This window comes from Tupaia chinensis, unplaced genomic scaffold, assembly GCF_000334495.1.
Source record: "Tupaia chinensis unplaced genomic scaffold, TupChi_1.0 Scaffold000146_1, whole genome shotgun sequence".
Lineage (NCBI taxonomy): Eukaryota > Metazoa > Chordata > Mammalia > Scandentia > Tupaiidae > Tupaia > Tupaia belangeri.
This window is the reverse complement of record NW_006159616.1, coordinates 1,259,925-1,272,630: the sequence shown is the minus strand read 5'-3', so window position 1 is coordinate 1,272,630 and position 12,706 is coordinate 1,259,925. Positions and strand designations below refer to the sequence as shown.

Genomic DNA, 12,706 nt, shown 5'->3' with positions numbered 1-12,706 from the left:
AGGAGCGTCGCCTCCGCCCGCCTCCTCTGCAGGGCCCCGCTACGACACGCGGACCATAGTGTGGATCTGCCTGACGCTCATCACAGGCCTGGTTATGCTTCTGCTCCTGCTCATCTGCAAGTGGAGGTGGGTGGTCCGGCCCAGCCTCCCCCAGCCCCTCCTCAAGCGCTGGCCTCCCGCCTGCCCCCAGCCCCACCGAGCAGTGGTCCCCCTGTGCCTGGGGCCCGGCTCACTCACAAACACATCATCTCATTTAATCCTAATGACATTCCAGAGCTGTAGAGATTCTGACCTCATTTTGCAGGTGAGTAAATTGGGGATCAGGGAGATTAGGCCGCTTGCCAAAGCCACACAGCCAGTAGATGCCAGAGCTGGGCCACAGACCCAAGTCCGTCCAAACCAGAGTTCTCGAGGGAGGTGGAGGTGGGCGAGTGTGCTGGTCAGGTTGAAGATTGCAGGCAGAGAGCTGGGAGGGTCATCCCGTAGCCAGAGGATCCGAGGCCTGGGGAAGGGAAGGGGTGGCCAAGGTCACGCAGAGAAGGCCTCTGAACCTCATCTCTCATCCCCTCCTTCAGGGCAGTTCATGTTAAACGGGGCCAGTGGCTTCATGGACTTTGCTATGAGGGTCAGGTGCACCTGAGGACATTTCATAGATCCCAGAGTCCTTTGTGACGGTCACAGCTGTCACAGTGCAGCTGGATGGGGAGCCTGGGCACTGGTTCTCCCCTGCAGACGTCCTGCAGGGCAGGGCCTGGGCTGGCAGGACCTGATCTGTGGGGAAGGGGACTAGAGGGAGGAGCCCTGCCCTGAGCCCTGAGTGGGGTGGGGCTGGGGTAGGGGTGGCCTGGCCTTCGGCACAGTGGTGACGGTCCTCCACAGGCACTGTGGTTACAGCAAGGCCTTCCAGGACTCGGACGAGGAGAAGATGCACTATCAGAACAGGCAGGGTGAGTGCAGGGGTCCGCAGTGCGACCCGGAGCAGGTCTGGGGTGGCACAGGTGGGAAGAAAAATGCCCACAGAAAAGACCAGAGACCCCGAGACGGATTCCAGGATGCCCCAGAGACCCGACACCTGAGAGGCTCGGTGCCGCTCCCCGCCTTTCACCTTTCTTGGGCTCACAGACCTATTGAGGGGGCTGGAGACCCTCTCCCCAGGGAGACACTCGAACACGAGGTTTGCACGAGGTTTCCGGGGGCTCATGGACTCTTGGACTAGAGCTGCTACCGAGAAGTGTTCAGGATCTTGGAGAGACCCTAGCGAACAAGGCAGGCGTGGGGATGCCCGCTCCTGTGCCTGCAGTACACGTTAATAGCCCATCGCGGCACTGGTTCCACGGAGCCTCCACGCAGCCCGCAGCCTCAGAGTCCTTAATCCAGTCCGCTGTGAAACCACGCCACTCAAAGTTGCCACTTGTGCTGGGACCTTTTTTGCTACATTTCTACCCCAGAACAATTTAGGAAGATCTCAAGGGTTCTAGAAGTGTCCCCCGAAAACAACAGATATGCTCAAAACTTGCTGGAGACTTTGAAGCCCCATAGAGACCCCAGAGTGACCCCAGAGAAACCTCACTTTTACTCAGCAAGCACTTACAGGGTACCTATGTTTGCCATCACATCCGGAGATTCCCAGAGACACCCTTCACCCCACCCAGACCTGCCCCAGGCGCAGGGAGTGCTGGAGAGAGAAGTCCCTCCTGGACCCTGAAGGCCCTTCTCTCCTGGCTCCTCAGCGCCCCCACCTGTCTTCCTGCCCCTGCACCACCCCCCAGGGAAGTTCCCGGAACCTCAGTTCTACGCAGAGCCACACACCTACGAGGAGCCAGGCCGGGCGGGCCGCAGTTTCACCCGTGAGATCGAGGCCTCCAGAATCCACATCGAGAAGATCATCGGTTCTGGTGAGCCGCGGGGGCTGGGGCTGGGGCTGGGGCTGGGCAGCTCTCGGGGGGCACTGGGGAGGGCCACCGAGGGCAGGAGAGGGGTCCACGGCACATGGGTGTGAAGGGCTGGGGAGTGTGGGATCTGGGCTGAAAGGAGGGACTTCCACTGCCCCCTGCACACCCCCTCGGGGTCTCTAGGAGAGTCCGGAGAAGTCTGCTATGGGCGACTGCGGGTGCCGGGGCAGCGGGACGTGCCTGTGGCCATCAAGGCTCTCAAAGCCGGCTACACCGAGAGACAGCGGCGAGACTTTCTGAGTGAGGCGTCCATCATGGGGCAGTTCGACCACCCCAATATCATCCGCCTCGAGGGTGTCGTCACTCGTGGTAGGTGCCGGGCAGGTCCGTCCTGCCCAGGCGGGGCTCTGGGCCACCCTGCTCTGGCCTGTCCCCTTGACTCAGGGGTCGCTCAGGGCCTGGGGCCCTGTAGTCACCCTGGGCTGCCCAGGCCCTCTGTGCTCCTGGGGCGGGGGCATGCTCCCCGGGTCTCTCATCAGCAGCCCTGACCCGCCCCCAGGCCGCCTGGCAATGATCGTGACCGAGTTCATGGAGAACGGCTCCCTGGATGCCTTCCTGAGGGTGCGTGTCTCGCCTGGCATGGGGGGAGGGCAGGGCAGCTGGGCGCTCGGGCTGTTGGGAGGTCAGGTGAGGGGCTCCAGCCCCTCTCCCAGCTTGGCCTGTCTGCCCTGGGGCGGGCCGGCAGGTGGAAGGAAGGGTCTTAAAGGCCAGCCAGTCCACCTGCCTCTTGGCCCCATCACATGTCCCACTGCTGCACGGCGTCCTGCACCCTGCGCCTGGGCTGACCCAGTGCCACCTGTACCACCAGGCTAGCGGGCGTGGTGGAAATGGCTGGACTCCCAGCTCCCGCCCTGCCACTTAGTAGCCGGCTGCCCTTCAGCTCAGCTTCCCGTCTCTGGGCCTCTGTCTCTCCCCCTGCAAATTGTCCATGCAGCCCTCGCTGTCCGTCTGCCTCGCAGGGCATCTGGGTGTCAGTGAGACCGCGAGAACAAACCTCAAACTTTGGAAATTGCAAAGCGCCACCTCCACTCGAGGGTCCTGTGGGTGGGAAGGGTTCTGCCCACGGACGGCACCTCGCCGGGCCTTCCTGCGGCCGCGACATGGCGAGCCGTGTCCCTCTGCAGACCCACGACGGGCAGTTCACCATCACGCAGCTGGTGGCCATGCTGAGGGGCGTGGGTGCCGGCATGCGCTACCTCTCGGACCTGGGCTACATCCACCGCGACCTGGCCGCCCGCAACGTGCTGGTCGACAGCAACCTGGTCTGCAAGGTGTCCGACTTCGGGCTCTCGCGGGTGCTGGAGGACGACCCCGATGCCGCCTACACCACCACGGTGCGTCGCCCACAGCCCTCCCTGCTGGCCAGGGAGGGGCAGGGGGACAGGTGGGCATGGGACGCTGGTAGTTTCAGGGTCCCCTTGGAACTGGGGAAGTCCTGTGTCTTCTCTTCACCCAGTTTCCTCCTCTGGGGACTAGGGACAAGCTGGGTGCCTTCCCCTCTCGCCAGGTGGCCCCACGGCCTCCCTCCCTGGGAGACTGACACTCTGAATAGCACACCTGTGTGTCTCTGAAGTCTGTCTGAAAAGCGGCCATTTTCAGACATGTTCACGGCTGTCTAGGGCTCTAGAGGCGCCTCGCTTAGGGCACTGCCCGAATGGCCAGCAGCTGGCGCCCCCCAGCCCTAGCCCCCGGGGTCTCTCTCCTGAGCCTCTGAATAAAGTGTCCCATACACAGAGGATTCTGTGACCTCCCCCACCCCCGGGAAAAGCAAGAGAAGGAAGAGGAACAGTTAGAAAGCTGCAAGGCCGCGTCTCTGGGCGTCCTCACCGTTCAGGTGTTGCTCTGATGGCTCGCCCCGGGCGCTGCAGCTGGACTTCATTCGTCTTCACGACCTCAGCTGGTCCCCCACAGAACAGGCAGAGGCCGTGTCTCCCCCACAGGGCAGAGAAATAGGACCCCAGAGTTAGCTCCCTCCCTTGGGCTGGAGGCGAGGTGCGGACCTAATCCCCGCCAGCCTGGGCAGCCCCTCACCCTTCTGTGGTCATCGCAGGGCGGGAAGATCCCGATCCGCTGGACAGCCCCTGAGGCCATCGCCTTCCGCACCTTCTCCTCAGCCAGCGACGTGTGGAGTTTCGGTGTGGTCATGTGGGAGGTGCTGGCCTACGGGGAGCGGCCCTACTGGAATATGACCAACCGCGACGTGAGTGTGGGCCTGGACACAGGTGCTGTGGGGCTGGGGAGGGACAGCTGAGTCCAGCGCTGTGCCCGCCTGCAGGTCATCAGCTCCGTGGAGGAGGGGTACCGCCTGCCTGCGCCCATGGGCTGCCCCCGCGCCCTGCACCAGCTCATGCTCGACTGTTGGCACAAGGACCGGGCCCAGCGGCCTCGCTTCTCCCAGATCGTCAGTGTCCTCGACGCACTGATCCACAACCCCGAGAGCCTCAGGGCCACCGCCACCGTCAGCCGGTGGGTGCTTTCAGGCTGGCTGCCATCCCCACCGTCCCCCTGACCAGCCCTGCCCCATATAAGACCAGGGCTTCATCCAGGCCCTGGGACAGCACTGCCCTGAGCCCTGCACCAGACCTAGCTGGGGCCCGGGGCCCTGCCCTACCTGGGCCCGCCCTGGGACCTGGTCTCTCAAACCGTGTCACCGCAGAGTCTGGATGGCAGTGGAGGGGCTGGCTCCAGGGTCCTCAAGGAAGACAGAGGCCCTGGCAGCCCCTTACCGAGGGTCCCTGTGCCTCAGGTGCCCGCCCCCTGCCTTCGCCCGGAGCTGCTTTGACCTCCGAGGGGGCGGAGGTGGTGGAGGGGGCCTCACTGTCGGAGACTGGCTGGACTCCATCCGCATGGGCCGTTACCGAGACCATTTTGCTGCCGGTGGCTACTCCTCGCTGGGCATGGTGCTACGGATGAACGCGCAGTGAGTGGGGCAGGGCCGCAGGCGCTGGGCGGGGCAGGGCGGGGCGGGGCAGCAGGGGCCAGAGCAGGGCAGCTGAGAAGGTGGGCAGTTCCAGGATGTGGCATGGCCCTGTCCCCGTGGCTCCCACCTGCAGCCTGCACTTCCCCCGCAGGGACGTGCGTGCCCTGGGCATCACCCTCATGGGCCACCAGAAGAAGATCCTGGGCAGCATCCAGACCATGAGGGCGCAGCTGACCAGCACCCAGGGGCCCCGCCGGCACCTCTGACCAGGCCGCGTCAGCTGTCGGAGGACTCGCGGAGCTGGCCAGTGGCCATGCTGCCCCGGCCGCGGCCCTCCTCCCTGGCTGCCTTCCTCTTGAGTGCTGGGGAAGCTGACGTCTCCGCCAGGGCCTCTGGTCACCTGGCCGGGCACCGGGAAGGGGCCTTTGGTGCCCAGCATGGCTGGGACACCTGCTCCCCAGGGCAGAGGACCTCCTCCTCCATAGCCAGGGGCCTCACTGTCCCAGAGTCCAACTGAGACATCGCTCACCTGCCTCTGTGCGTGCGTGTGTGGTGCATGTGTGTGCACCGTGTCGGTGTGTTCTCACGAGGTCCTGGGGGCCCGTGTGAGCAGTGTGTGTCCACCCAGTCAGGCTCCAGCACAAATGTGTGCGTGTCACGATGCATGTGCTTATCCATTAAGGCTAGCGACATGTGTGACCGTGGATGACGTGTGAATGAGGAGGCATGTCCTAAGTGTGTGAGCAGGGAAGCCTGTGTGGCACCACCTAGGTGCCAGCAACCACAGGGACTCAGGGGAGCCTCATGCCCACTTCCCTGACACCTGGAGGCTGGAGCCAGGGCCCTTCTGAACCACACCAGCACCAGGCCACCCTCGTCTCCGCCTGGGCAAGCCCACCCTGGCTGTATCTCAGGTTTGGGCCCTCCCTCTGGCTGGGGGGCCACCTGCAGCCTCCACCTGGCTCCCACTGCTGCTTCGACAGGAAAACAGGGTCCTTGGCCAGTGCCTCTGGCCACTTCTCACGTGGGCCTCATGGCGGAGTCCATGCGATGCCCTCAGCTCTGACACAGCACCTGGACAAAGCCAGGTGCCCTTCAGCTTCCCCTCCACAGCCCAGGTCTCACTCGGAAGCCCTTCCCAACCTCTCACTGTCCCGCCTGCCCCAGTGCCTAGGGTCAGGACCGTGAAATCCTAGCTTCTCAGCCCCAGTCCCCCCTTCCTGTGTGGGGAGGCCAAGGCCTGGAGAAGAGGTGTGCTCCATCCATGGGCACACGGCAACCAAGTTTCACAGTTGGGAGCTCCTGCCTCCCAGCCAGGGCTCATCTCCCCAAACATGACCCCACACGGACAGCTGTGGGTCAGAGGGGGCTGGGAAGCCCCCAATACACACAGACCGACTCTCCCCGCTACGGCCCACCAGGGTATGTAAATATCTTTTTTCTATCATGCCAGAATATTTTTTCCTCACTCCTGACAATGCAAAAATGGTCTTCAAAGCACATAAAAAGCACCCAGGATGAGAAAACCCCATCCCAGGGGAAGTTTGGCAGGCAGGGCCGAAGGTCAGCCCCAGAGGGAGGGCAAGCCCAGGACCCCCGCCCTGCCCAGCGCTGCCCACAGCCAGCACAGCCACCCCGCGGAGACACCAGCACCGAGCCCCCCTCCCTCCTGCAATAATGCGGGGCCTTGCCCCGCCCGGTGCTGCGGCCGGCTCTCCGCGCTCTATATATTATATTACTATATAGCTGGGCTGCTCTTCCTTCCTATGGAAGTCGGAAACTTGGCCAGGACATGAGCTGGGAGGGCTTGTCTTCCTCCCCATCCTACCCCGTCACCTGGTTTCTGGGCTCTGGCCCTCACTATCTCGGGGGGCACTAGGGGCCTGGCACTTGCAAAAGTGTGGCCCTTGTCTTCCACGTGGGTCCCCTTGGAGTCCTGGGGATCTGCCTCTCTGTGCTCTCTATCCTGAGTCTTCGACCTTGCCCACAATGAAATAAATTCTGCCTCATCTTTGCCTGTGTCTCCCATTTCTTTCTCATTTGTATGAGCTGGGCATCTGGGGGGTGAGGGCAGAGGGGTGCTGAGCACCTACTGTGTGCGTCCTGCTCATTGGTGCCCCTTCCAGTCTCCTCGTCGAGCTCAGGAGGCAGGGTAGTGACCCTTTTTACATACAGGGACGGGAAGTCAGAGACCAGCATGCTAGCATCAAGTATAGGGTGGAGGACACATTGGAGCCCACGTGTGTGTGCTAGGAAGGGCCCCGAAGGCCCGTAGTGTTCTCCAAGAGGTTCGGGGGTGCTCAGCACTGGAGCACAATCCCTTTTGGCTGAGTTCCCTCGGAGAAGACACACTGCGGAGGAGGAATGTGGGAGGAATAGTTACGGGAACAGCTTCCTCAGGTATGAAGGGCTGTTTGGGAGGCCTGTGTGCTCTGGGAGAAAGAAGCTGGTGTTAGCATCTCCTGCCTCTCCTCCGGTGGGGGCACAGCAGCAGGAGTGCCATGACAGGGGTGCCATGAGAGGCTGGGGACAGAACAGAACCCAACTGCATCCATTGGAGCCAAGGGCTGAAACATTTGGGGAAGGTGTCCCTGGGGTCTCAGAGAGGAGCAAGGAAATGCTGGCCCACTGAAGGAGGGGTCTTCGTTCCTCTCCCTCAAATTGAGGAAGTGGGAGCAGAGAAAACACCCATGCATTTCCTGTGCTGTTTCACTAACAGCAACAGCCCCCTGAGATGAGGGGAGTCACCACCATATTACAAATGGCAAAGCGTGCCCAGAGCTGCTGAAGTCCCACATGGTAGAGCCACAGCAGCCGAAGTCCCACGTGGGGGAGCCACCAAGTAGAGCTGTGTCTGCTCCATCTCAGGACAGTCATTCCCTTTAAACTCCAAATTCAGTTCCAGGCTCCTGCCCAATGAAAACAGCTGTTTCTTATGAAGGAGAACCTATTCCTACATACTTCTCCTCCCTGAAGGACCAAACTTATTCAATACCTGCTACCTACTGGTGCCACCAAGGATGCGAAGATGAACCAGATTCAGATCCTCTCTTCAGAAGCTCAGAGGGTAGATGGAGGTACAAAGAGCACAAAAGAGGCTGCCTCAATCAGACCCAGCATGCTAAGTGTGCCCATTTCCTGGGCACACACAAGCATTAAAGGAGGTTAGAGACTAGAGGCCAGGGTTTTCATGGAGGACTTCCTGGAAGAGGAAGAATTTCAGCTGGGTATTAAAGGGTGAGAAGAGTTTGGGGGTTCCTCTCCTAGGCAGCCTCCTGTGCAAGGCATGGAATACAGAAGAGAGGAAGAATATAGCAAACCATGTTCATGGATAGGGAACTTCACTATCACAGAGTTGGCTGTTCCCCTCAAATTTAATCCACATATTTTATTTCCAGTAAAAATTGCAATAAGGTTTTCAACTGGACATCATACCAAAATGTATATAAAATAATAAAAAAACCAGAATAGTCAAGATAGTTTTGAAAACAACAATGAGGGGCAAGAGAAAGAAGAAAGGAACCTCACCCTATCAGATATGAGTAATTACTATGAGGCTCTAGTAATGAAAATAGTTTGATTTGGTCCCAGGAATAGACCAACAGATAAAAAAGGGAAAAATGCCTAGGAGCAGATCCAAATATGTGTGAGAGTTTGAAACACGACAAAGGGTAAAGGATGGTGTAGCTGATGAATGATGTCAGGACAAGTGAATACTCACATGGAAAAAGGTCAAACTGGATCCTGTTCACATCACTCACAGAATAAGTCCCAGACTGATTAACATCTTAAATGTAAAAGACAAACTATAAAACTTTTAAAGGGAAAATAACCTTACAATCTTTTTTTTTTTTTTTTTTTTGGAGAGATTTTCACTGTAGGGCGCGTGCGCTCGCCAGACAGACAGAGAGAGACATAGAGACAGAAAGCGAGAAATCACCCCCCAGAGGGGATGGTCACGCCGCAATCCCTTCTCCTCCGTTCTCCTCTCGGGATCTTGGGCACACACGCACACGCGCCCGGCGTGAGTTTTAAGCCACCGGGTCCGGGACACGAACCGCGGTCGACTACGTGGGAGTCCAGCGACATAGCCATTATGCTAACTGCTGGTTCCCAATAACCTTACAATCTTAAAGCAGAAAACAAATAACACAAAAAAGCATAAAAGATAGACAATGATAAATCTTATTTATTAAAATCAGAAACTTTTCATGTAACCAAAAAAAAAAAAAAGAATAAATTTGTTAAAGATGTAGGCTGGGAAAAGTTATTTGTGGCCTGTATAAAGACAGAATTCATTTTCAAAATATTTACAAAAATACTCCAAAGAATAAGATGCCAAAACATGCCAAAGAAATTGGAAAATGTGTGAAAGATGTGCACAAATAAGAAAGGAAGATATCAGAATGGCCAATAAAGATATAAAAAACTCCCAGCATCACTAGTAAACATGGAAATGGAAATTAAAACAATAATGAGAGCACATTACACTGCTCTGATTGACAAAATTAGTCTATAATGCTAGTATTGATGACGGTAAAGGGGAGACAGCAATGTTTATAAACTGCGGGTGAGAATGTAAATTTGCACAGTTAAATGGAGAGCAATTTGGAAATGCCTAGAAAATGTTAAGATGAGCAAGTCAACAACCCCCTGATGTGTGTCTGTCACGGACTGAGTTCTCTAGGTGGGGCTTGAGCTTCTTGTGCAGGTGGTTTAGTGAGAGAGAGCGCTCAGGTGAAAGGGAGGGGACTGCAGATAAGGTGGGAGAAATGCCAAGCAGCCATGTGTTCTCAGTTGGAGATTAGCGTCAATCTGATCCCCTGGGGAGCTCTGGAGCACTAATACCACCACGGAGTTGATCTGTCTCCAGACGAGGGAGCTAATATTTGACACCCCTCTGTCAGTCATTAGCTAGAGACTACCCATAGGGTGGAGATGGAGGTGGATAACTTCAGGGCAAAGAAGTTCCCAAGAAGTGAGCAGCTGAAGATGGGGTCATCTGCAGATAAGAGGAATCTAGGGCAGGGGAGCAGGTAGCATAGTGATTAAGGTGCTAGACTCCCATGTGGCCAATCACAGCTCAAGTCCTGGACCTGGAAGATTGAAAATCATGCCAGATGCATGGGCGTGCGTGTCCAAAATCCCAGAAAAAGAATGGAGGAGAAGGGATTGAGGTGCAGCCATCTCCCCTGTGGTGCGATCTCTCACTTTCCCTCTCATTGTCTCTCTCTGGCAAGTGCATGTACCCTATGGCAAAAACCTTAAAATAATAAAAAATAAATAAGTTTTTAAAAAATGGCATCTGGAGGGGACATCAGAAGTGTTTCTACAGTATCCAAGGGAATCCACCCTAGTGCAAAATAATAACATGGCCAAGGGTATTCACTGCACCTTAGCATGTAGTAGAAAGACGAGAAGCCCAGCTGCCTCTCGGTAGGAAAACAGGAAAATAAACGGCTTATAAGTGCAACGAAATGATCTACCACAGTTCACATGAAGAAGCTAGATCGGCGTGTATTGACACGAATAAGTCTCCCAAACGTAATTTAGAGTGAAAAAAATAAAGGACACGAGAACTTTACAAATCTGCGTAACAGATGACAGAGGTTTGGAATACCCAAGCAGGTGGAGACAGTGCAGAAGCAGGTGCACACAAACACTGGCTTCAGCACTGCTTATCTAGCGTGTCTCCTTGATCTTTGTCCTTAAAAAGAGAGGATTCCCAGGGCCGGCAGGTGGCATGCTGGCTAAGGGCGCTGGACTCCCACATGGCTGACCATGGCTCCAGTCACGGACCTAGCGGCTTACTTTGTCACTTTCTCACTTTCTCTCCCTCTCTCACTGCCTGGCAAATAAAAATAAATAAACAAATAAAGTTAAATAAACTAATTGTTAAAAAAAAAAAAAAAGAGGGAGAGAGAGAGAGAGACAGGACTCCAAGCAGATATGGCAAAGTGTTAATATCCATTTAACCTTGATATTGGGCACATACGTGTCTGTTACATTATTTCCTGATTTTTCTGTATGTCAAAATGTTCTATAATTAAAAAACAAAAATGTTTTAAAACCACAAGGGAGATGGGAACTCTCTGCACTTCCTGCTGCTTTTTGCTGTGAACTCCACTGCTCTGAAAAATAAATTGTATTTGTTATTTTATTTTTGAAATCCAGAAGGGAGGGTCGGCCCACAGCACAGAGGTTAAATGCCATGCATGGAAAGCCAGCTCTTACGTGGCCAACTGTGTTTTGAATCCTGGCCCCAGCAGCTTGAAAAACACCCAGAGGAGTGGCCAAAATCCTGACAGAAGGGGGACATGGAGGAAGGACGATTGTGTGACCATTGAAGGGTGCTTTCTCTCTGTAGTAAGTGCACATGCCCTCTGGCAAAAATTTTTTAAAAATTTTTTATATATATTTAAAACTTTAAATGTATATTTAAATACAATTTTAAATATATATTTATTATATTTAAATCCATGCTCTGAGGACTGCCTTCAGAGAATCAGGAACACCCGCCTTCCCCGCAACACATGGGCGGCGCTGTCCAGGGTGCTGGACCCCAGGGGCGGGGACTGCGTTGCTGCTCAGTTTCGCAGTTCTCCTCAGCCCTCTCCAAAATTTATCTCCCCTGCCCCTGGTCCTGCTGTCGCCACCTCACCCCTGGGTGACTGCAAAGGACTTCCCCCTGCTCTCCCTGCTCCCTCTCCACCCCATAACCCGTTATCCAAGTGCAGCCCCAGGAATCTTTTTCAAACATAAGTGATCATGCTCCATTCTGATCACGACCCCCGAAAGCTTCCTCCCGGGTCTACGGTAACATCTCCAGTGCTCCCCTACTCTGTGACCCCGACAGAATCCGCACCTGCTGACCTCTCTGGCCTCCTTCCCCTCTGGCCTCCTCCTCTCTCCTTCCACATTTCAGATGAGGTCTTCCCTCCCCCTGGGATGCGTGTCCATAGCTGCTAAAGCTCTCTCCGAGTGTGACCTGAGCCTCTTGCCACCGTGTTACCCAGTAATTACTGTGTCCGTAGAACTTCTCACCTGTTGATGTCACTCATTTATGATTTGTTTGTCTGTCCACTCTGCCCCATCATTCAGGACATGCTGAAAAAGTAGGTGCCTCATCTAATTAGCTCAGTGCTGTAGCCTGCGTGCACAGCAGAGGCCCTCACTTGTGCACAACAGAGAGTGTTGAATGAATGAATGAGTGAGTGAACAAGTGAGTGAGTGAGCAAATGAGTGATTGAATGAGCAAATGGGTGAGTGAGTGTGTGAATGAGTGAGTGAGCGAATGAATGAGTGAGCGAACGAGTGAGTAAGTGAATAAGTGAGTGAGTGAGTAAATGAGGGAGTGAGTGAATGAATGAGAGAGTGAGTGAATGAGCGAGTGAATGAGTGAGCGAACGAGTGAGTAAGTGAATAAGTGAGTGAGTGAGTAAATGAGGGAGTGAGTGAATGAATGAGAGAGTGAGTGAATGAGCGAGTGAATGAGTGAGCGAACGAGTGAGTAAGTGAATAAGTGAGTGAGTGAGTAAATGAGGGAGTGAGTGAATGAATGAGAGAGTGAGTGAATGAGCGAGTGAATGAGTGAGCGAACGAGTGAGTAAGTGAATAAGTGAGTGAGTGAGTAAATGAGGGAGTGAGTGAATGAATGAGAGAGTGAGTGAATGAGCGAGTGAATGAGTGAGCGAACGAGTGAGTAAGTGAATAAGTGAGTGAGTGAGTAAATGAGGGAGTGAGTGAATGAATGAGAGAGTGAGTGAATGAGCGAGTGAATGAGTGAGCGAACGAGTGAGTAAGTGAATAAGTGAGTGAGTGAGTAAATGAGGGA

General features: G+C 55.4%; 1 protein-coding gene across 1 annotated transcript in view; it reads left to right on the top strand.

Moving 5' to 3' along the window:
- EPHA8 (EPH receptor A8) overlaps positions 1–5,191 on the top strand; it is a gene marked incomplete at its 5' end in the record, with an annotated part of 34,178 nt that extends 28,987 nt beyond the window's left edge. Inside the window, 10 exons of the mRNA XM_027770664.1 lie at positions 33–126; positions 880–947; positions 1,731–1,895; positions 2,076–2,261; positions 2,452–2,513; positions 3,077–3,286; positions 4,003–4,152; positions 4,228–4,418; positions 4,699–4,872; positions 5,024–5,191. Coding sequence (XP_027626465.1) covers positions 33–126; positions 880–947; positions 1,731–1,895; positions 2,076–2,261; positions 2,452–2,513; positions 3,077–3,286; positions 4,003–4,152; positions 4,228–4,418; positions 4,699–4,872; positions 5,024–5,138 — 1,415 coding nt within the window. The remainder of the gene's footprint in view (positions 1–32; positions 127–879; positions 948–1,730; positions 1,896–2,075; positions 2,262–2,451; positions 2,514–3,076; positions 3,287–4,002; positions 4,153–4,227; positions 4,419–4,698; positions 4,873–5,023) is intronic.
- Positions 5,192–12,706: the final 7,515 nt, after the last annotated feature.